This window comes from Balaenoptera ricei, chromosome 15, assembly GCF_028023285.1.
Source record: "Balaenoptera ricei isolate mBalRic1 chromosome 15, mBalRic1.hap2, whole genome shotgun sequence".
Taxonomy (NCBI): domain Eukaryota; kingdom Metazoa; phylum Chordata; class Mammalia; order Artiodactyla; family Balaenopteridae; genus Balaenoptera; species Balaenoptera ricei.
Window position 1 is genome coordinate 24084160 of NC_082653.1, and position 24874 is coordinate 24109033.

General features: G+C 36.1%; 1 protein-coding gene across 1 annotated transcript in view; it reads left to right on the forward strand.

Annotated features, from left to right (window-relative positions):
- The window catches only part of LOC132348993 (ubiquinol-cytochrome-c reductase complex assembly factor 1), a 92271-nt gene that overhangs the window by 12141 nt on the left and 55256 nt on the right, over positions 1–24874 (forward strand). Inside the window, exons 3-6 of the mRNA XM_059897057.1 lie at positions 10627–10710; positions 11625–11732; positions 17779–17851; positions 24457–24514. Of these exons, the coding sequence (XP_059753040.1) occupies positions 10627–10710; positions 11625–11732; positions 17779–17851; positions 24457–24514 (323 nt within the window). The remainder of the gene's footprint in view (positions 1–10626; positions 10711–11624; positions 11733–17778; positions 17852–24456; positions 24515–24874) is intronic.

A 24874-nucleotide genomic window follows, 5' to 3' on the forward strand; every position in this document is an offset into this window, starting at 1 on the left:
GGAACTTAGCCTAGGATACCATGCTACAGTCTGATGACTTTTACTGTTGGGAGTGTTTCCAGATATTCATCTCAGAGTTAACTTTTCTTCAGTTTTCTTTTTGTAGCCACTTTGTACCGCTTTTATTTGGGGTAAGAAATGTTTCTTTATTTTTTTCCTTTTTATGAACATAAAAATCCAAGGAACAATTATTTCAGGCCTTAGTTTACCACTGATCACATGATTCTTTATAATGTAGTTTACTTTGGACCCTCCTTGAGAGTTTTTTCTCCTGATTTTTGTTAATTGTACAAATAATTTAGTAATAAAGGAAATAAAAATCACCCATGACTTCAAACCTGAAAACATCTGCTGGTTCTTTTCCAGTCCTTAAGTATGTATGTGTGTACTAATTTTTTCCCTAGGTACCTTAACAAATATCCACAGAATTTTATGTTCTGGTGCTTTTTCACTTATTAGAGCAGACATTATTCACATTGTTAGATAGATTTCATAATTAATTTTTTAAATGGCTACATGTTATTTATTTAGCCTTTGTTTATATTAAAATTATTTACAGATTTTTTGTAGACTTTAATGTGGTTACCATTTTATTGTTATATAGTATTTCTTATTTTTAATTATTTATTAAAGATAAACTTCTAGGAGGGTGTACCCTAGGTCAAAGGGTATAAGCAGTTTCCTCTCCAAAAAGTTGTTTTAATTTATACTGCCACCAGCAAGTTTATATAACTAGTTTTTCATCATTACCTCCCCTAAATTGGGTGTTTTAAAAAAATTTAAACTAATTGGGTAGAAAACTGTTACCTTATTTTGCTTTGCATTTCTTTATCAGGGTTAAGCATTTTTCTGTTTATCAGTTATATTCTGGTTTGTAAAAATTACATACTTACATCATTTCTCTGTTTATCTACTGGGAATTTATTTTCATTACCAATTTATATAAATTCCTTTTGTAGCCATTCACTTTCTTTTTCATATTTAATGCAATGAAAAATTATTTTTGATGTATATAATTAGATATTATATAATTTAAATAAATAAATATATTAAAATACTTAAAATATAGAGTAATTCCCTCCAGCTAGTGTGTAAGCCTTACTCTTCTGAGGACATGTCTTATTTTTACCTGTATTTCCTGGGCTTCTCACTAAGTCTGGCACAGAGAAGGCACTAAATGTATGTTGAATGAATGAAGAATATACTTGTGCAGAAGAGGCATCTACTTTGGGTAGTTATGTAGCTATTTCTTTTCAGAGTTGGGCTAGGTTCTATTTTTATTTTTATTTTTGTGCACTGGAAAATTTTAGTAGAATTTATCCTATAGTTCTAAATCATTTGTAAATAATGTGTGCAGACATGGTGGAAGGAGGAACTCATTATATCAATCTCTGACTTGTGCCGTATTCTTTGAATCAATAAACATTTCTTGGGTACCTAATATATACCAGGTACTATATATTAGGCTCTGGGACGGCATTATAGCAAAGCATCCATGTAAATAACTTAAAATTGTTTATCTCATGCTGACAAGATGTAATTTTAGCCATTGTAAATAAACTGGACATTTTGTCATATTGACGTTACCTCACTGGTACATCTTACCATCTTTGAGTTCTCCTGATTGGAAAACTCTGCCTCAGAATGACATCCTTAGGTACATATCTGACAGGGAGGCAGATTTGGCTTAGAATGAGGAAGAACTTTGTATTAACTAGGATTGTGGTGTAATGGGATGTGTTGGCTGTATTTTGACAAAGTAAATTTACTTTTACTGGAAGTATTCAAGCAATGATTGGAAGGCTATGTTAGGGGCTTGACATAAAAGTATCCGCCATTGGATGAGTGGTAGTATCAGATGATCTCTAAGGTAATGTCCAATGCTGTAATCCTATTATCATTTTCAAAAGGCTAGGGACATTGGACTCTAATCTGTCTTTTCTAGATAACCTCTTGAAGTTCTGTCATACTGTGATGAGTCTACTTAAAAAGTTTTTTTTAACTTTTGAAATAATTTAAACTTACAGAAAAGTTATAAAAATGGTAGTGTTCCCTTATACCCTTCACCTAGCTTCCTCTAATGTTAGCATCTTATATGACCATAGTGCAATTATTGAAACCAGGAAGTGAACATTGATGTGATACTATTAACTAATCTATACACCTTACTCCAATTTTACTTTTTTTCCCCATTAATGTCCTTTTTTTGGTCTCTCAATTGGGGTTCGTCTAATATTTTCTTAAAAATAGATTGAGGCTATGCATTTTTGGCAAAAGTGATATTGTTTCCTTCTCAGTGGGTCATATCAGGGGATACATGATGCCAGTTATTACTGGTGATGTTAACTTTGATGACTTGGTTATTAGATTGGTGTCTGTCAGCTTCCTCTACTATAAAGTACTATTTTCCCCTTTGTAATTAGTAGGTGTCTTGTGAGAAGATACTTTGAGATTATGCAAATATCCTGTTTCTCATCATACTTCTTTTTTTGAAGTTTTAAAAATAATTTTTATTGAAATATAGTTGATTTACAATGTTGTGGGGGTTTTTTTGTTTTTTTTGGCTGCATTGGGTCTTTGTGGTGCACGGGCTTCTCATTGTGGTGGCTTCTCTTGTTGTGGAGCACGGGATCTAGGCATGGGCTTCAGTAGTTGTGGCATGTGGGCTCAGTAGTTGTGGCTCGCAGGCTCTAGAGCCCAGGCTCAGTAGTTGTGGCTCACAGGTTTAGTTGCTCCGCAGCATGTGGGATCTTTCCGGACCAGGGATCGAACCCGTGTCCCCTGCATTGGCAGGCGGATTCTTAACCACTGTGCCACTAGGGAAGCCCCAGGAGGTGGAGTTTTGATAAAAACTTTTATTTCAACTATTTCGTTCCTTTTTTTGCATAAATATAAAAATGTTCCAAAACTTCCAAGATCTTAGAAGATGGTGACTGAAAGGATCAATCAGTGATGTTCATTTTAAAGGATTAAGAAAAAGTCCAAGAACTACAAAAGATGAAGCAGCCTAAGCTGAATAATTTATTACAACAACTTGTAAATGTTTGTGTAAAATGTCTTATAAGGGTTTATTGTTGGGTCCGTGGGCACCCAGGGGTGAGGGGTGGGAGCAGGATTTCTTTCTTTTTTAAGACTGTATAATATTCCATTTTTCTATCTATCTGTCTATCTATATCTATATCTATATATCTATATCTATATATATGCCACAGTTTCTTTATCCATTCTTCTGTCAGTGGGCATTTGGGTTACTGCCATATCTTGGCTATTGTGAATAATGCTGCAACGAACATAAGTGTGCAAGCATCTCTCCAAGATCCTGCTTTGAATTTTTTTGGACATATACACAGAAGTGGGATTGTGGTATCACGTGGTAATTCTATTTATGGTTCTTGACTGCAACAGTCATTACTATGGTGTTTGCTTGATGGTCATTTTCTAATTCCATCATTGCGTACTACATTTCTTGATTGGAATTCTACTGTAAGGAAGAGCTGTCACTTCCTCTCCATTTGTTTATTTGTTCAATTATTTTGTTTGTATCAGTATGAGCTAATGGATATTTATTCTGTGAGTTATAATGCATTATTCTCATTATTTTGTTGATCAAATTGTTCCACGTTTGGCTGTTGAGAACTCCTTCAAGTTCCTTTCCACGTGCCTTCATTTTTTGAACACTTCCTTGTTTCTTGGCACCACAAGATGTTTCAGGTTCATGTTGTATTTTCTTTGCTCTAGCCCTAGAGTTAACAGTTTCCCCCCGGGAGCCCTGGTTCCTTTTATTGGAGAATGATATTTGGAATATTTAGAAATTAAGATCTGGGTGCTAAGTGTACATGAGCCAGTGTTGTTGAAAACCCTACACAGGTTTTTGAAATCAGTTAGATATAGGGGAAAGAAGATAGCTCTGAATACATGTTTTACCCCTTAATGAACTTTACTTCTTTGAGCCTTAGTGTTCTTATTTCTAAAATGGGAAAAAATAGTATCAACTTTTCAAGGTTGTTGTGAGATAACATAAGTAAAACAGCAAGCGTACAGGTGCTGGGCATATGGGAGATCTTCAGTAAATTGTAACTGCTATTTTTGTTGCTATTTGTGTTCATGCTACTTGGGTAAATTTTCTCCTCACCTTGTAAATTGAAGCTTTAAAAAAAAATTTTTTTTTTAATCCTAAAACTACCTTAAGCAAGTTGCAACCTCTCCTTGTGTCTTAGTTTCCTCATCTGTGAAAGGAAAAGGTTGGACTTAGAAGATCTCTGAGATTCCTTCCAGCTCAAGTGTTGTTATTCTGAGTTACTCCTTAGTTCTTCAGTTGCTTTTTCTCCAAGCTAAACAGCTTCAATTTATTTTAACCTTTCCACTAGGACCTTTTATTCATCTCTTTGATCATTCCTGTGGTTCTTTACTGGACCTTCTCCAGATTGTCCTTCTATTTGGAAAAAAAAAAAAAACCCCACCTAGTTTTTATTGAGTGCCTACTCCATGCCCAGAATGGTGTTGAGCAATGGGACAGAAAATAAAAGAAGTATAAGATAGACTGTCTCCTGGTGGAGCTTATAGCTTTGCTAAAAGGACCAGATACATATAGTGTTCAAGAATTGCTTGAGTCCTGCCCTCCTTTTTCCTTTCCTTTCCTTTCTCTTTCTCTTTTCCTTTCCCTTTTTTTCTTTCTCTCTCTTTCTTTCTTTCTTTCTTTCTTTCTTTCTTTCTTTCTTTCTTTCTTTCTTTCTTTCGTTCCTCCCTCCCTCCCTCCCTCCCTTCCTTCCTCATTTCTTTCTCCCTCTCTCTCTCTCTCTCTCTCTCTCTCCCTCTCTCTCTCTCTCCCTCTCTCTATCAGGGAGATCTTTTCATTTTTAGAAACTTTTAGGAAGCAAAAAATAAAAGCAAAATCTTAATATATCTTTTTTAAAAATATATATATTTATTTATTTTTGTCTGTGTTGGGTCTTCGTTGCTGCGCACGGGCTTTTCTCTAGTTGTGGCGAGCGGGGGCTACTCTTCGTTGCAGCACGCGGGCTTCTCATTGCAGTGGCTTCTCTTGTTGCGGAGCATGGGCTCTAGGAGCACAGGCTTCAGTAGTTGTGGCATGTGGGCTCAGTGGTTGTGGCTTGTGGACTCTAGAGTGCAGGCTCACTAGTTGTGGCACACGGGCTTAGTTGTTCCGTGGCATTTGGGATCTTCCCGGACCAGGGCTCGAACCCGTGTCACCTGCATTGGCAGGCTGATTCTTAACCACTGCACCACCAGGGAAGCCCAAGGGACCCTTCTTGTACTGTTGGTGGGAATGTAAATTGATACAGCCACTATGGAGAACAGTATGGAGGTTCCTTAAAAAACTAAAAAATAGAACTACTGTATGACCCAGCAATCCCATTACTGGGCATATACCCAGAGAAAACCATAATTCAAAAAGACACATGTACCCCAATGTTCATTGCAGCACTATTACAATAGCCAGGACATGGAAGCAACCTAAATGTCCATCAACAGAGGAATGGATAAAGAAGATGTGGTATATATATGCAATGGCATATTAGCCATAAAAAGGAACGAATTTGGGTCTTTTGTAGAGACGTGGATGAACCTAGAGACTGTCATACAGAGTGAAGTAAGAAAGAGAAAAGCAAATATCATATATTAATGCATGTATGTGGAATCTAGAAAAATGGTGTAGATGATCTTATTTGCAAAACAAATAGAGACACAGACGTAGAGAACAAACGTATGGACACCATGTGGGAAGGGGGGTGGGGTGAATTGGGAGATTGGGACTGACATATATACACTATTGATACTATGTATAAAATAGATAACTAATGAGAACCTACTGTATAGCTCAGGGAACTCTACTCAGTGCTCTGTGGTGACCTAAATGGGAAGGAGATCCCAAAATGAGGGGATATATGTATATGTATAGCTGATTCACTTTGCCATACAGCAGAAACTAACACAACATTGTAAAGCAACTATATACCAATAAAAATTAATTTTAAAAAAAAGAAAGAAGTACACAGTATTTAAATGGTCAGTACTCATCTTCATTATCATCATTATATAGTATTTATGAAACTATACAAGTTGAAAGACAACTTTCTAAAAGACTTTCTGTAAGACATTCACTCTAGTGTTCCAAGCTGTTAGAACAGGGCTTTGACATACAGTAGGCATTTAATAAATATCTGTGGCTTGATAGAATGAATAAACCAGTTAGTCAACTATGTGCAATTTTATAGTGCTATGTATTAGTTAGAACATAATTAAATAAATTTTGCTTTTATTTTCGATTTTTTGTTGTTTTTTGTTTTTGTTTGTTTCCATTCTTTTTTTTAAACAACAAAGATAAATTTATAATTTCATACATAAATGCAGATTACATACTATACATCATTTATTCACTTAACAAATGTAACTTGGAGGTAGTTTCATATCTGTACATCTAAAACTCATTTAAGAAATGCTACATCATATTCCATTGCATGGACACATCATGCATATTGAAACAGTTCTCAATAAATGAACATTTAAGTGGTTTCTAATAATTTGCTGTTGTAAACAAATGCACTTTTCACATATGTATGATTATACGTGTAAGACTGAGTATCTAGGAGTGAGTACGGTTGCTGGGTTAATGGATATATGAATTTAAAATTAAAAAAAAAATTTTATTGGAGTATAGTTGGTTAACAATGTTATGTTAGTTTCAGGTATATAGCAAAGTGATTCAGTTATACATATACATGTATCTGTTCTTTTTCAAGTTCTTTTCCCATTCAGGTTATTACAGAATATTAAGCAGAGTACCCTGTGCTATACAGTAGGTCCTTGTTGGTTATCTGTTTTAAATACAGCAGCGTGTATATGTCAATCCCAACCTCTCAATCTATTCCTCCCCCCTCCTGCCCACTTCTTAAGACTTATCCGTGATCTTTCTTCTGATGACTCCAGATCTTTTCTCACTAAATTTCTGTTGTTTATTGAAGTATAATAAAAATATAAAAAAGATATAAGTCGTTAAGTGTACAGCTCAATGAATTATCCCAAAGTGAACATAACCAGCACCCAGAACAAGAAATAGAACCCCAGAAGCTCCTTGATCCCCTTTTAGTCACTATCCCTAACCAAGGTTAAAACCACAGTCTTCACTTCGAACATCAGAGAGTAGTTTTGCCTTTTAAACATACAGCATGTATTCTCTTGTGTTTGTCTGCTTTCATTCAACTTTGTTTTAGAAATTCACGTGTTACTCTTTGTAGTAATAGTTTATTCATTCTCATTGTTGTATAGTATTTTATTATATGACTATACCACAATTCATTCATCCATTTATTTATTTAAATTTATTTTAATAAAAGTTATTTAACTTTTATTGGAGTATAGTTGCTTTACAATGTTGTATTAGTTTCTCCTGTATGGCAAAGTGAATCAGCTATACATATACATATATCCCCTCTTTTTTGGACTTCCTTCCTATTTAGGTCACCACAGAGCACTGAGTAGAGTTCCCTGGCTATACAGTAGGTTCTCATTAGTTATCTATTTTATACATCGTATCAGTAGTGTATATATATCAATCTCAATCTCCCAATTCATCCCCCACCCCTTGGTGTCCATACGTTTGTTCTCTACGTCTGTCTCTATTTCTGTTTTGCAAATAAGATCATCTATACCATTTTTCTAGATTCCACATATATATGTTAATATATGATATTTGTTTTTCTCTTTATGACCTACTTCACTCTATATGACATTTATTTATTGATGGATATTTAGATTGCTTCCAGTTGGGCTTTTATTGATAGTGCTTTTATGAACATTCTTGTACATGTTTTTTGTGAACATATGTACACATTTCTGTTGAGATATATACTTAGGAATGAAATTGTTGAATCTTACAGAATGTGTATACATTCAGCTTCATAGGTACAGCCAAATAATTTTCCAAAGTGATTGTACCATTTTACACTCCCATCAGCAGAGTATGAGAGTTCTAGTTGCTCTGTATCCTTTCTAGCGCTTTGTGTGTGTGTGTGTGTGTGTGTTTGGTGGGTGGTCTTTAAACATTTTTAAATGTGATATTCAGTTCTCTTTCTTGTGTAGTGAGTTTTCTTTCTCTTCTCCACAACATTATGAGCTCCGTAGGATAGTAAAAACTGGCACAAGGGCTGGCATATTGTGGGTATTTAATAAAGGTTTGATAAATGAAACATGTATGCATGGCATGTGTGTGGATAAGAACAAGAAGGATATAATAAGAAATAACCGGGCTTCCCTGGTGGCGCAGTGGTTGAGAATCTGCCTGCCAATGCAGGGGACACGGGTTCGAGCCCTGGTCTGGGAAGATCCCACATGCCGCGGAGCAACTGGGCCCGTGAGCCACAATTGCTGAGCCTGCGCGTCTGGAGCCTGTGCTCCGCAACAAGAGAGGCCGCAACAGTGAGAGGCCCGTGCACCGCGATGAAGAGTGGCCCCCACTTGCTGCAACTAGAGAAAGCCCTTGCACAGAAACGAAGACCCAACACAGCCATAAATAAATAAATAAATAAATAAAAAGAAGAGTAACTGGTCTTGACCCCTCCCTTAAAAAAAAAAAAAAAAAAAAAAAAGAAAGAACCATACAGGTGGTTGGGTTTGTTCATTCAACAAATGTTTGAGGGTTTCCTGTGTATAATACACTGTACTTGATTCTGGTACTACACCTAGTTCCTACCCTCATGGATATTTTTGGTGGTGGTGATAGAAAATAAGTGTGTGTAATAAATATATAATTGTACATTGTAATGAGTACTATGAGTAAAGTGAACAGGGTACTGCTATGATAGAGAATAATGGGATGATAAGAAACTATTTTAGATAAAGTGGTCAGAAAAGGCCTCTTTGAAAAAGTAACGTTTGAGTATTTGGGGGTATTTTTTCTCTTTTACAGAAAGTTACTTGATATCTTTTTGGTTTAAACAGAGGAAAAATTAATGTTTTTAAAGGTCAAGGGAATCTTTTGGGGGCGCAAGGGCAAGAATGGGTAATACAAAAAAGTAAATGTGTGTATTTATAGATATGTTTAGGTATGGGGAAACTAGATGTTGTCCTTGGTGCTAGATACCTAGGTACTTTGGTAGTTCAATATTGTGTTCAATGTTACCCATAAATAATGATAGGACAGCAGTTGGTGAGACAGTCACAGAAGGAATCCATTGGTTACTCCTGGAGCTATAGGGGAAGAAAAAGATCATGACATACACCTCGCCCCAAAGCACAGCTTGTTGAAACTACTGTTAGTTGTGTTCTTTCAGCCTGTTTAAGTGCTTCATGTTCTAGTGGACCATTACACTGATACATGTGATGTAATGGGAGGTGTTCTGTGTTTAGTCTCTGTGTTACAAAGCCTGCTTGATACCTGTGAATTAAAGCATAAGTGTTCTTGGGACTGACCAGAAGAATCCTGACTAATCTTTTAATATCCTTGTTTGGAAAGAAAAGTAAATAGTAACTCTCCACATTTAGAAATTCTATTTTTTTCCTTCATTAGGATTAAAGAAAAAATCATTTTCATTTCATGTGTCCCATCTCTTGGAATAAGCCAGAATTGAACCCTCCTGCTGCTCCTTCCCCACCCCTTTATATTGTAAAGGAAGTATAACATTACTGAGAGTTTGGAAACTAGATTCTTAAACTCTTCCATAATTCTACCAGCATAGCAAAATAACTCTTTCATTTCTGTGTGTTCCTTTTTAGACTTGCCCTTATGCATTCATGTGTTTACCTATAATTTTGTACATATTATAAGTGTGTTTTCATGTTGCTAAAAATAATAATCTCTAATGTAAACTGTGGACTTTAGGTGATAATGTGTCAGTGTAGGTTCATCCATTGTAACAAATGTACCACTCTGTTGGGGGATGTTGATAGTGGAGGATGTTGTGGATGTGTGGGAGAGGGTATATGGGAGCAGTCTGTACTTTCTGCTCATTTTTGGTGTGAACCTGAAACTGCTTTTAAAAATAAAGCCTATTAAAAATCGGATTATCTGATTTCCCATTGAGTGACTGTACCCTAATTTAATTAACCACCTCCTTTCTTATTGGGCTTATTCCCCAGTTTTCACTCTTGTGAACAATGCTACAATGAGGATCTCCTGCATATTGTTTTTTTCCTTAGGAATTTACTTTCAAAACTATGTTTACTCGTCTTGATTATAATAATACCAACCTGGTAGGATTGTGGTGAGGATTACATAAGGTAATATATGTAAGGCAAATACATAGTGCCTGGCATGTAATTTTAACTAATGGCTATTATATTGCCAAAGTGCTTTCAAATGCAGTGTGAGCATTGGAGGAAAACAGTTCTGATCTGAACAACAATGATGTTGATAATGATGGTGATGATGAAAGCTTCTACTGTTTATTGAGTACCTATTTTGTGAAAGGTACTTTACGTTCTTTTACTTATTCAGATATTTAACAGATGTTTATTGAGCATGTAGTAGACAACATTAGGAATTGAGTTAAGCAAGGCTAGAAAGATTCTGTATTTTTTACTTTGAAGCAACTCTGATCACATTAACTCTCTAAGTGAATGCTCAGTGTTGCTTACCTCTGTTTTTTTTTTTTTTTTTAAATCTCCCAGTGGCCCCAGATGAGCCAGGCCCTATCATGTGGTGGATCAGTAGTAGACATTCAGCTAAGTAGGAAGTATCATACCACAAATAAGGTGAGACTTACAAGTTCTTTCTGTGTCTATAGCGTGCTTTCACACAAGTGTTCTTACTTGAAATTCAGCAAAATTGTTAGCTGGATGAGGCAAGAAATTTTATCAAATGCAGAAGGTGAGGCTCAGGGAAGTAAAGTGACTTGCCCAAGGTCACAAGGATGGGAAGAGACAGACCAACTGAATATTGGAACCTAAGGTGTCTGATCCCATGTCCTATATTTCTTCCATTGTACTCTCTTGCTTGGAAAACACTTTAGAGAAAAAGTGTCGTAGATTTTTTTATATGTTAAAAATAAAGTAATATTTAACTTACAGAGAATTTCTTATTGGATATATAGCCTGCCTTCATCTAGAGAGGCTTAGCATTAGCGTAGGTTTTCCTTTGAATTTATTTGTAAACTACAAAACTTATATCTCCTATAGTCATTAATAAAAAATACAAGAGTTTAAAAACATTTATTCAGTGCATGCTTTGATTGATTATGACTTTGAATGACTTCTGACTGCTTTCAGATAGTATTTTTCTTTCCTTTTCCCATAATGTCAATAAACATAGAACATGTTTCTCAGAATTGTTCTTTGGGAGGTGGGGGTCAAGATTTCTTTTTTAAAGTACTCTTTTCCATAGAACTTTTATTCTGATACCCCAAATCTATCATTTCCTAGACAGGGGTTCATAGACATATGGTCAGTGAGGTGGGTATGTCTGCTCTGAAATTTAGAGGACACCTATTAGGGTTCCAGATGTGTTTGTATTGAGTGATAAGGTACCCAGAAAAATGAGAATTAAAAATTCTAGGTAAAAAAAAAAAATCTAAGCAATAAAAAATGCCCTTAGACACTAGTGAGAAATAAAAGCATTCTTTTAAAAAAACTTTTTTGCAACTAATTTTGGTTTCCTTCCTTTTGAGTAGCTTTCTTCTACCAAGGATTCCCCACAGCCTGTTGAGGAGAAGGTTGGTGCCTTCACAAAGATAATAGAAGCCATGGGATTCACAGGACCTTTGAAATACAGTAAATGGGTAAAGTCTTTTAAGTTTTTTTCATTTTTCTTCTTGAGCTTTGTGCTTTCTGCTCTTCACAGAAGATTTTTTTAAAGCTTCTGCTTTGCTTTTTGTGAAATGCTTATAGTATTTTGAGAGCTTCAAAATATGTTGTTGTCCCCTTGCCCCCCATTCCAAGTCAGGTCTATACAGCATGTGGGGCTGAAATACTCCCTCTACTCCCTTAACCTGATTCCTTAGAAGTATCTCAGTAGCAGGCAATCCAATAACACTGGTCTTTCCAGGTCTTTGCTACATGATATGCCATATAGATGAGTTCTAAGAAGTTAGATGGGCCAAATGTTCTGATGGGCACTGCTCTTAAGGAAACACTCTCTGTGATTCATAAGTGATTTTCCCTAAATCATTGTAGTAACTTTCTTTAAAATTTTACTAATAAGCATTTTTAAAATTAATCAATTCTATGATTTATTGTAATTCATATTATGAGGGCTGTTTGCTAACTGTGTCATTCCTAATCATTCCTAGTCTTGGCCTAGCATGTTATCTGTTTTATGGTACTTGCTATAAATGAATGAATGTCCTCTCTACATCAGGTGCTACTGCCCCTGGACTTTTATAGCAATGCCTCTAACCAATTAAAATAATAAAACACACGTATTTGGGTTTTTCTCAGCCCAGTTATCTCCTAGTACTACTGTTTCTCTCTACAGTTATGGCAAAAGTACCTTTTAATACTTTTCAAGGTTGCTAGAATGTTGGATAAGCCTAATCAGTCATAAGTTATATATTAAAGCAAACCAACACAAATCAGTAGGGAAGACTTTTCTAGAAAACATCATAACTTTGCCCAAAATGACTAAATTATTCCAGTTACACCATTTTAACAAGTTGGAGTAAAATTAGAATTTCAATTTTATTGTGGACTTTACTTTTAGTTTCTTCTTATAATATCTGGCTCTCTTCCTAACAATTCTCACTGTAGCAAATATAGGCTTCTCTCTATAATCTCCGTTTTACATAAATTGAACGGTGATTCCACAAGCATTTTGTTTGTAAGGGGCTTTGAAAAGTATAGAAGATAGCACACACATTACTAGGTTATAATGATGTCCTTGAGACCCTAAGTTTATGAAGTGTCTTCTTAATCATTAATGAAATATTAGTTATGCTCATTAAAGTTATCTTTTTTTACATCATAATTCTTTGACAAATGATAATCACTGGTATATTTGGTAATATTATTAACCAGGATCTTTTCCTTTATTAAAAAAAATATTTGCGATAATACATTTGGATTTAAAAACTTAAAATGTGTGTTTTGTTTGAAAGTAAGAAATTAAAAGAAAAGGGAAATGAGAGCAGAAAGAAAGAAAGAAAAGAGAAAACATTTACTGTTTTATTCATTTCTTGATGGTTGAGTTCCACTTGGTTGCTTCCATATGCTTTTGTCTTGTCCGTATTTTTATGATTCCAGAGGGAAAGTTGGCTACCATTTGGAGGATTACTAAATCATCAGGAAAATTTCTTCACTGTTTTAGTTTAAGTTAGTCTCTGATTTTTCTTGGTTCCCTTGTGACCTCAACTAAGTCCCTAATATTTGCATTTAAAAACTCTTTTGTGATGTGGCAGTGTCTACTTCCTGTAACCTTCATTTTTTAAATTTGTAATATCAAAACATCAAAGTATGACATTCTAGTATATTTTGGGTGGGAAGATATAGGTATAATTTTCCATATTGAAAGATTGAGAGCCCTTTTCAGCAAATATTGACTCAGAAATCTATGGCAGACACGTGTATTGGGTTGCACTGGCAAGAATCTTTGAATTTTGTGTTTTCTCATGTCTTTCATTAGGGAGTAAAATGTCTGCTTGTCTCGCTGCCTCAGCAGTATCAGCCAGCTTTCCTCCATCTTTTTATGTAATGTTTTCATGTGTAGTTCCATTTTTCTTCTAGATCCATATTTAGGAATTTAAATGTGGCTTTCCCTTACCTATTTGATTATCCTGAAATAACCCTTCTTTTTCATTATCTTTATGGAGCAATATCAGATAAGGGTAACATTTAACAGATTGAGCCACATGTCATTGAATAAGCACTTTTCAGATTAGCATTAAGCCAAAAAGTTATTCCTGTTCTGAAGGACACTGACAAACTGGAATGCATTCAGAAGTGGGCAGTGAGCCTTGTGAAGGCTTCAGAAACTGTTGAATGCAGAGTGGTTGAAGGAAATAGGGATACTTTGCCTGGAAAAGAGAAGACATAATTGTTCTTCTCAGGTGCTTGAGGGGCAAATGTAAAAAAAATGGAGACTTAATCTGAGGTATTCCAGTGTGCAGATAATGTTTAATGAATGTTACATGAAGCAGATTTATGTTCAATATAACAAAACTTTATCAAGAATTGTCCTCCAGTGGGATAGGTAGCCTCACAAGGTCATTGGACTTGTTTGAACAGGGGCCCAGATAGTTGACCATGAATCAAGAATGCTGTAGAAGGAATTCCAGTACAGAATAGAAAGTTCAAATGACTTCAAAGCCCCTTCCAACTCTCACACAGCTGTTTTAGTGTAAGCCTTTTACTAGATTTGTTTTTTATCTTGTAGGATGGTACAAAATGCATCAGTTAGTGGGAGAGCTGATTTTCATTTCCTAAACCTGTCTTAGGTGCTTGTGTTTTAGTCAAGTAGACTGATGAAGTCTTCCAAAGTTAGAATGAAGTCATCTGAGGACCAGAACAATTTGTATTGACTGGATGGAAATTTAGTCCACCTACTTCTTTAACTTATATTAATGCATGAATCTTGAAGAGGTTCTTTCCCCGAGTTGTTATTTCCAGTCCCTGTGTGATGGTCTTAAGGGACTTGCTTTAGTGATTTGTCCAGGAAAATGGCTCACCCAGGTATAAAGGTTTGGCCTCGCTGCAGGAAAAGTGAGGAACTATAAAATGCTCCTGATTGCTGCAGTATGAGCACTGTATAAATACACTGGCCAATCTGGTGAGGTCTTCATTATTTTGTAATGAATGCTTGCTTCATGAACATGTTGTGGGGAAAAACCTCTTTCTCATGGAACGATTTGGGCCTTGGAGGCAAGTGTTCCTTTCCTTAGGCAGAGTGAGTGATTATGAACCAGAAGACTATATATGAGAATCAGAAGGAAACTGCCGAGTTAAAAAAAAAAATCAAGACATAGGCCATTAGGAATTTTACTTAAAATTATAAATGTATTGATAGTTGAACTAGGCCTTAAGTTCCATGAAAAGAGTTTTTAACTGCTTTGTTTACTGCTGTATTCCTAGTGTCCAAATCAGTTTTAGGCACTGAGTTAGGTGCTCAATAAATTATTTGTTGACTGAAATAAAAGCTTATACATGTCCTAAACTCTCTGTTTCAAGGATAGGAATAGGCCTGTCAAGCCCAAAGCATTAGGATAACGATATCATTAGGATATCATTAGTTTGGTGATGGTACAAACCAGTGCTTCCCAAAATGTGTTCTATGTCAAATAGTTCCCAGAACCTCAGGTGTTAAAAAGTTAAACATGCTTCTTTTTTAGACTGCTAATATGGTGAATTACACTTATTGATTTGTGAATGTTGAATCAACTTGGCATTCCTGGGATAAATCCCAGTTGATCATGATATGATCTCCTTTTAAAATATTGATGTTAGTATTTTGTTAAGGAGTTTTGGATCTATGCTTATGAAGGCTATGGTTTTGTAGTTTTGTTTTCTTCTGATGACTTTGGTTTTGACACCAGGGTAATGTTGGCTTATAGAATGAGTTGGGAAGTGTTCTTTCCTTTTTTTTTCTGGAAGAGTTTGTGTAGATTTGGTATCATTTCTTTAGATATTCGATAGAATTCTCTAGTGATGCCATCAAGCCTGGAGTTTTCTTTGGGGAAAGGTTTTTAGCCACAAATCCAATTTTTAAAATAGAGATAAGACTATTTATGTTATTTATTTATTCTAGTGAGCTTTGGTAGTTTGTATCTTTCAATGAATTTGTCCATTTCATCTAAGTAATCACATTTATTGGCCTAAAGTTGCTCAAAATATTCCCTTATTATCCTATTAATATCTTTAGGATATATAGTGATGTTCCTCTCCTCTCTGATTCCTGATGTTGGTAATTTTTATCTTCTCTGTTTTTCCTTCTTTTCCTCTCTATATCAGTTCTACTAAATTTTTGTCAATTTTATTGATATTTTCAGAGAACCAGCTTTGGCCTCTTTTGATTTTCTGTGTTATTTTTCTGTCTTCAATTTCATTGATTTCTGCTCTTATCTTTATATATCATTCTTTCTGCTTGCTTTTTGGTTTAATTTGCTCTTTTTTTTCTTTAGTGTCTCACCATTTGTTTAAATGTGGACTTCCAATGCTGATTTACTGCCCATATAAGTATATCTGATTTCCATTTGTTATATGTTCTGTTCTGTTTTCCCCCATATGAACTTTAGACTAAAATCATTGAAAACTTAACATTAGCAAATGAAAAAATCTTAATTGCAATCAAAGACATAATATTTTAATTTATTATAGGTATTTCTGCCCATCAGAAATTGAAATATGAATATTATATAGTATTGGATATAGTATATCCTTGGTGACTTTGAACCTTAATAACAAAACAGCTCTGCTAAAATTCTAGATTGGTTTTTCTTCAGTTGCTATGCCATTCTCTTTGCATATATGTATTTTTTAGTCTTTGTATATTTGAGTAATTTTCTCTGTCATTTTAAGGAAAAATAAGCTTCTATGAGCCTTTTGTTGATGGGCTAATTTAATTGTATCCTTAAGGAAATATTTTGAAAGCCCTTAGAAATTCTTCTTCTTTTAGCACTGAGTTTGTCTTCAGACCTACAGTTCAACCCTTACAAGAATTTATTTTTCATTTTTAGGTTTTTGTGAAGGCATAATGTACATACAGTAAAATATACAAATCTTAAGTATACAGCTCAGGGAATAAATTAAAACCACCACCCAGATCAAGATTCTAAGAGAATTCTTAGTGCTTTGGGGAATAGTAAAAGGTTGATCCTTTTACTATATTTTACATTCATTAGAAACTCTTATTTATAAACATTGTATTCTGTTAATCAGCGAACTATAAAACTAGGGAAAACATAAAAAACAATGAGCCCCTCCCTTCAGGGAAAAAAAAGACTTACAGAATAGTTAATAGGACCAGAAGGGGTCAAATGGAAAGCAGCAGTCCTACATTCAACCACAGGGGTGTGGAATAAAATTCACATTTTATGGCAAGGCAAGAAAAATTTAAGCAAAAAATCTTCTCTGCCCTTTGGCACCCTCTCCCCCCTCATTGTGGATTGTGTATGTGCATTATGCATCACCAAACCTCCCCCAATGGCAGGAATACCTGCTCAACCGTAAACAACAACATTCTCCTAGCATCAGCAAGACAACTCCTTAAAAGATAACATTCCTCTTGATCTTATAAGGGGTCATATGACCCACCACGATGAAGGTCTAGATTATATAAACTGTCAATAGTAAGTCATTTGATGTACAGCCCTACTGCTCAAAAAACTTATATAATTGTGTCTTGATTCCTAATGAGTAGAACAGTTCTCAGAACTTTCTGAGATACTCTTCTCCAGTTATAATCCTTAAATTGGCTCAAATAAAATTTTCCATTTCTTTCTTAAAAAAAAAAAAAGAATAGTTAATAGAGCTTCTGAGGAAAGATCAAAGGATTGAGGGCTTTGTTTGATTTTGGTCAGGAGAATGGGTAATTTTTTTAATATAAAGGGTTTCAGATTATAAAGAATTAATGTGGATGGTTCTGAATGGTGGTTTAGAGGCTGAAACGTGGTGAAATGGGTTTGAATTAAAGGAGAGAGTTCGTCTAAATATTGGAAAAACCTTTTTGACATTTTGATGCCAAAATCGTAAAATTGTGTGAAGTCTGTGAATGGCTAGAGACAGGTTTGGACCCATCCTTCTAGTTGAAAAAAAAATAAGATTCTGTGACCTACATCTAATGGCACTAGAACATTCACTTGGTCATGTCTTGAGTTTGGTTTTATTTTCTTTGTCTAGAAGATTAAGATTGCGGCCCTGCGCATGTATACTAGCTGTGTGGAGAAAACTGACTTCGAGGAATTCTTTCTAAGTAAGTTACTATTTTTGATAGTTGTGAAAAGGAAAATGAATCTACTTTTCATTTTTATGATTGTGTCTTGGTAGGATCGGTTTTTTTTTAAGTTACTAGTAAAACAGTTTTTCCTGAACAAAATGTATAATAAAAGCTGCTTATTTTTCTCTTTTAATAGAATAAACAAAGGCCAAAAAAAACCCTATAAATAAGACATTTTAACAAGTTTGAAAAAAAAACCTAAAAATCTGTCCAGTACTTTGACATCATCATTCCCCCTTGTCCACACATGCATCTTTTTACATAAGAGTACTCAGAGTAAACACATCCTGTTTTACGTTCTGGATGTTTTACTCAGTATTTTTGACATGAACTTCTGGCCAATCATTTCTCGTTTATTTCTAGTTTATAATTGTTTAGTTAACCCTGGAATATGCCTCATGATTTTTCTTCTTTCTGTAGAAGGACTGTTGAGTCAAAAGGCACATATAATTTTATTATTTTTATCCCATTGATAAATTGCTTTCCAAAAGTGTTTTACTGGTTTAGATCATCATCACTAGCAGTTGATTATATCAATACAGTATTCATTTTGTTAATATAAACTGTTGTAGTTATAAACAAGTCATTTAAAGCAGATACTTATAAAGTCATTGGGAAAGTTTAAGCTGTTTCCAGTTCCACAGATTTTGGAAGGAAATGTGTTCTGTGCACATCTGTGGTAATAGTCATTATCCTCAAAGCAACAAACACTTAACTAAATATACTTGATATTTTTCATGGACAGCCAATAATTATATATAATTATGTTAACAACAATGAAGAAAGAGATGAAGTTTTGATTATTTAATAACTATTTTGTTTTTTTAAAATTAAATGCAAGTTTTGTCGATTTTACTATTTCAGCAGATTGAGACAATATTTCATTGGAAACTTAAAATACTGTGCTGAGTTGTAATCCTAATTTAGTATACACCTTCCATTTCTTATTTACTCATAGTAAGGAAAGAAAACTTTCCTCCTTTTTTAATCTCTAACAATTTCTTACTTTAGGAAAAATTAGTCTGAAAGGAGAAAATATTCTTTCTCTACCTGATCAAGAGACTATTAATATTAGAAGCTGGATTTTTCTTAAGTGGTTTCTTGAATCCATGTGCTCAAGTTTATTTATTTATTTGTTTGTTTGTTTATTTGTTTGTTTATTGGCTGTGTGTTGGGTCTTCGTTTCTGTGCGAGGGCTTTCTCCAGTCAAGGCAAGCAGGGGCCACTCTTCATCGTGGTGCGCGGGCCTCTCACTATCGCGGCCTCTCTTGTTGCAGAGCACAGGCTCCAGACGCGCAGGCTCAGTAATTGTGGCTCACAGGCCTAGTTGCTCCGCGGCATGTGGGATCTTCCCAGACCAGGGCTCGAACCGGTGTCCCCTGCATTAGCAGGCAGATTCTCAACCACTGCGCCACCAGGGAAGCCCGCTCAAGTATCTTTCATCAGATCTTTTTAAAACCTCATCCTACACATCTATTTAATATTAAATAACTCATAAACTTATTATAATTATTTTGAAAGGATGTTTACTAGCTATCTTTGTTTAGCTAATCCTCATTATTGAAGATTCTTGAATAATGAGACTATTATTACATATTTAAGTTAATATATCATGCTTCAATTTATAATCTGTTATAAACTACATATAAAAATAAAAATTTATTAAAATTATTAACTATTATATTTTAATAATTCACACTTACATGGTATGCTTTTATTTTTGTCTCATTTAGGAATTACAAAACGTTGTGAGACCAGAAGGGCTTGTATTCTTATTTTCATTTTTCTTTTGTTTTCAGAAACAATTGAAACTTATAAAAAGGCTAAGTGATTTGCCCAAGGTTGCTTAGTCAAGCCTTGATCCTGTGTCATCTGGCTTAAAATCCAGGAATTTTTCTACTATAAAATATTGCCTGTGAATGAAAATAACTGCAAAATAGAAATTGTAATCCATTTTAATATTTTTGTGTTTTATAATTTTTTGTATTTTATAGTTATTTTTAAACTTTTTTTTTTTACTTTTTACTTTTTAAAATTTTTATTTATTATTTATTATTATTTGTGGCTGTGTTTGGTTTTCGTTGCTGTGCACGGGCTTTCTCTAGCTGCGGCGAGTGGGGGCTACTCTTCGTTGCAGCGCGCGGGCTTCTCATTGCGGTGGCTTCTCTTGTTGTGGAGCACGGGCTCTAGGCGTGCGGGCTTCAGTAGTTGTGGCACACAGGCTCAGTAGTTGTGGCACGTGAGCTCTAGAGCACAGGCTCAGTAGTTGTGGCGCACGGGCTTAGTTGCTCCGTGGCATGTGGGATCTTCCTGGACCAGGGCTCGAACCTGTGTCCCCTGCATTGGCAGGTGGATTCTTAACCACTGCGCCACCAGGGAAGCCCTATTTTATAGTTTTTAAATGAGAACTACCTCTGTGAGATGTTCTGTTAGTATTGTGAACTGATGTTTATGTATATTAGAGTGTGTACATCTCAGTGAGCTTTGTCCTAGCCTTGCCCTTTGAAGTAGTTATCTGATGTCACATTTTTCAGTAACACCACTCTTACTTCAGGTTTTCTAAGACTCACTTTGAGAATTACCTTTTAGACCTATATCATGTTCCTTTGTATTATGCTCCATTGTGGTCCATCTTTGTCATTTGTGGTTAGATTAAATTTCAGAATCAAACCAAAGTGGTTCCAAACTGTGACCAGTGAATAAAAAAGGGAGCAAATCTGAAAAGTACCATTTAGAGGCAGAAAAGAATATCTATAAAATAATGAGACTGACTTTCTTGCATCTTGGATTCTAAAGAGTAGGCCAGACAGGTTTGGGGTAAAAGAAGAGAATGTGTATAGATATATTGCTTCCTAAGATTACATCTTTAAAGTGGCTATTGCTCCCTTGGATTTTTGGTATTTTAGGGCTTGACTTTTTAGAGTCCTGAGAATTCAGTAGCTTTTTAAAAGGATAGAAAGTCCCAGGTAGCTGGTCAGTGTCATTCTCACTCTTCCAACAAAAGTGAGACCAGTTATATTTCATGAAGACTGAGTTCTTTACTCAGTAAACAATATGCCTATCAGCCTCTTGGACAGGCCCCCACAAAATGCCAAAGTTATAGATACTCTGTCATCTCAGAGCCAAAGTATTCAGACGTCTTGATCCAGAGACCTAGATATTGGGGATTCTGACTGGTGAGATCCCTTAAGAGCCAACTGTTGTTTCCAAGATGTTCTGATGATGTCATTGTGGCATAAATGAGTGTACCCTCTGTGAGCACGCAGTGTTTGCTAACTGGTCTTTTGGAGATCATTTCTGTTATAAAGAGCACTTAAGGGCAGAGGCGTCCAGCCAATCAATAAAGCTTGTGTTTAATACCACACTGTTGTCTGCAGACTGCTTTGTTTTTAGCCCTTAAGAGTTCATACCTTGGAGAGGAGGCTCCTTAGTGAATAAATTTTGAGTTAATAAAATTGAGGTTCTACCTTTATCTCTTTCTGCTACTAATACTCAGCTATCAAATTTATCAATTTTGTGTAAGTGTATGATAAATATATTTTTTAAAACTTGAAGAAAAAAAAGATTGAGGTTCATCATTTTATTGATGCAGTCTTAAATAGTGAGTTTTTTCAAAGATAATTTAAACCCTAATGTTTAAACAATTCACTAAAAAACAGCAATAGTGAATATTTATTGAGTACCTATTAAATACTAACTACTTTGTTAAACGTTCTACAGGCCTTATCTCATTTAATCCTCACAAGAATCCTGTAAGGTAGGTTCTCTTGTTTTCCCATTTTTACAGAGAAGGAAACTGAGGCACTGAGAGGTAAAGTAACTTTACCCAGAGTCCTATACCAAGTAAGAGGTAGAGTTAAGGTTTTGAATCAGAATGTCTGACACTGGTGTCTGTGTTAAACAAACAACTATGTTAATCCTGCTGCCCCATAATAGTAATGAATTATTTAATTTTATCCAACTTGATGTTGAGGAGGAAAGTACCTAGCCTCAGAAAATAGTGCACTGAGTGTGTACTGGAGCAAGAGTGTGATCATGGCAAGACCCTATAGCAGGTTTTAACTTTGAAGTGTTTAAAGACATTTCATGAAGCTAAAGAGTCTGCTATGTTGTTGAGTTGCTCACAGTCAAACTTTCAGTGGTCTTGTTTTTTAGGGCTTTACCCCGTGGGTTTCTGTTCTGACCCCAGTGGGTACAGGGAGTCAATCATATGCCAGCTCTTTCCCATCCTCAGCCCTGAGCTGACCCCCAGAGGGAAAATTGTGACCCAAGTCCTGTTGCTGGCCTGTCTGTCTGTCTGTGCTTTCCAGCCGAAGAACTGATTCCCTCTTTGAGAAAATTGGAAAGGCTCCTGGAGGCTGCTGAGAAGCTTTGATGTAGAGGTAGCAACTGAACAGATTGTCCTTTAGAAGCAGCCAAATTTCATTTTCCAGATTGAAAGACAGACTTCCAAGAAAACTTTTCTTTTTAATGTTTTGTTCTAGCATCCAAAAAAGACCGAACTTTAGATCCGGGCTTGAGAGTTTCTCATGGCTGTTCTTGTTCTAGGTAGAGGGTGGTTGGCCCACTCTCAGATGGCATGTGTCTTAATAGCTGAATGGCTAGCCAGACCAGCCTTCACCTCCCTCCTGCTGGGCTCCAAGAGGAAGTCCACTTGACAGCTGCTGGGCACCTCCCAGTAAGCTCACCAGAGTATTTTGGTGTCAGTTTGTGACAGACCTGGACTGAAATCCCAGCCCAGCCACTAGCTTGTTAATATTGTGGCTGCCCGCAAGTTACTTAGCCTTTTCGAGCCCGTTTCCTTATCTCTCGAATGAGGCTTATAATGCCTTTCTTCAGGGTTAAAGTGAGGATGAAGTGAGATAATGTATTGACATGACTAATGGTGGACCTGACAGGAAGTATGGACCCTTAGTGAATGTTAGTTTCTGATACTAGTATTAGAGAGGCAGTTAGCGATTAAGCCGACAGTGTATGGAATCAAGCAGATCTGAATTTGATCCCAGATGTCTCATTTCATAGCTGTGTGACCTTGGGTAATTGTCATGATCTCTCTAAGTCAGTTTTCTCACCTGTCAAATGCGGATAATGTCAATACCCACCTCTTAGGAATGTTAGGAGGAGTCATTGAACTAATGCTTGTAAGGTACCTATTATTTCTGACACATAGTAAGCACACAATGAATTACAGCTCTTTATTATTATTGGCGTTGTTAGTGTACCTCACAGGGGTCCTGCTCTGTGTTTTCTATCTTAGTGGCCCCTATTTGTTATCATTTAGTACATTGTATACTTTGTTTGCTGAAAGGCAGAAGATACTACTTCCTTCTTGAGTCATTACTCCAAAGGACAGATTCTACTCTAAGGGCCCGAGTTTCCCACTGATTCTCTTATTTATTTATTTATTTATTTATATAAATTTATTTGTTTTATTTATTTATTTTTGGCTGCGTTGGGTTTTCGTTGCTGCACGCGGGCTTTCTCTAGTTGCGGCGAGCGGGGGCTACTCTTCATTGTGGGCACGGGCTTCTCATTGCGGTGGCTTCTCTTGTTGTGGAGCACGGGCTCTAGGCTCGCAGGCTTCAGTAGTTGTGGCACGTGGGCTCAGCAGTTGTGGCTCGCGGGCTCTAGAGCGCAGGCTCAGTAGTTGTGGTGCACGGGCTTAGCTGCTCCACAGCATGTGGGATCTTCCTGGAGCAGGGCTCGAACCCGTGTCCCCTGCATTGGCAGGTGGATTCCTAACCACTGAGCCACCAGGGAAGCCCTCTCTTTTTTTCTTTATCCTCTTGCTCCAGCTTTTCTCCCTGCCGTGTAATAAGGAGGGCATATTCTGTGGGGGACCCCTCTTCCAGCCAGAGGCATTTCTTAGAGATCTGAGAATTGAGAGGCTTGGATGTCTAAGCCCTGAGCTGATTTTTGGTTTCTTAAACCAAGGAGAAGCCCTACCTGGTTTGTCATTCCTGGGGGTGGTGAACAACCTTTCGTTAGATATTATCTGCTTTCTTATTCAACTGTAGCTCCCTAGAGTCCTGCTTCTTTCTTCTGATCATTTATTTTGGTTGAATCATTTAGCATACCCATAGGGTCACCTTAGAGAAAGAAAGCAGGAAAGGGAGATGGACAAGAAGAGCTTCCATTTCTCAGCAGGGCTCAAGTGAAAAAAAGCCTCTAGTTAAGTGGGGTAGCTAAGGTGGTGTCTGCCTAGCTTTCCAGAAGAATTGGTGCCCAGGAGGGGAAAATAACATTGAATCACAGTTGGAAGGAATTATAAAGATCATCCAGGCCACATTATAGAAAGTGAGAAAACTGAGGCTCAGAGAAGAGAAGTGACTTCCCCAAGTCCACACAGCAAGGTGGTAACAGGGCTGGAACTAGAAGCCTGTTTGTCTGACTGCGTTCAATGCTCTTTCAACCCATGGGCTTGCCTTGTGGTTCCATTGGCCTTCTCTATGATAGCATAATCAGAGAGCACTGTGACTACCATATATTTTAGTTGAACAGATTCCTACCGATAATTTCAAATATAGTCCATATTCCTCTTCTAAACCTTCACATATTTATACTTTATTGTTATTTTCTAGGGTGTCAGATGCCTGATACATTCAATTCATGGTTTCTCATAACTCTACTTCATGTCTGGTAAGTGAGCAATTTAAGTGAAGTCACCAAATGTATTTTTTTTTTTAAAAACACTGCTGACTTGTTAAGGTATAGCCTTCAGCAGGGCTGATTATATGAAATGGCAGTTGTTCAGGCATTAAAAGCTGCTCCTTTCATTTTAATAACTGGTGTCTTATAGCACATTTTTTAATTAAAGGTCAAAGCATAGTCCCAGAAAGAAACTAATATTTGTAGGATTTTCTCAAAGAACACCTAACCCAGTGAACAATGCTATCAGTATCTGTAAGAGACCCTGTGAGCTTGGGTGGAAAGTTCTTTCCCTTCGCTGTTTTAGGAAAGTTCACATTTACGTAAAAGTGGTTTGAATTGTGAGCATCC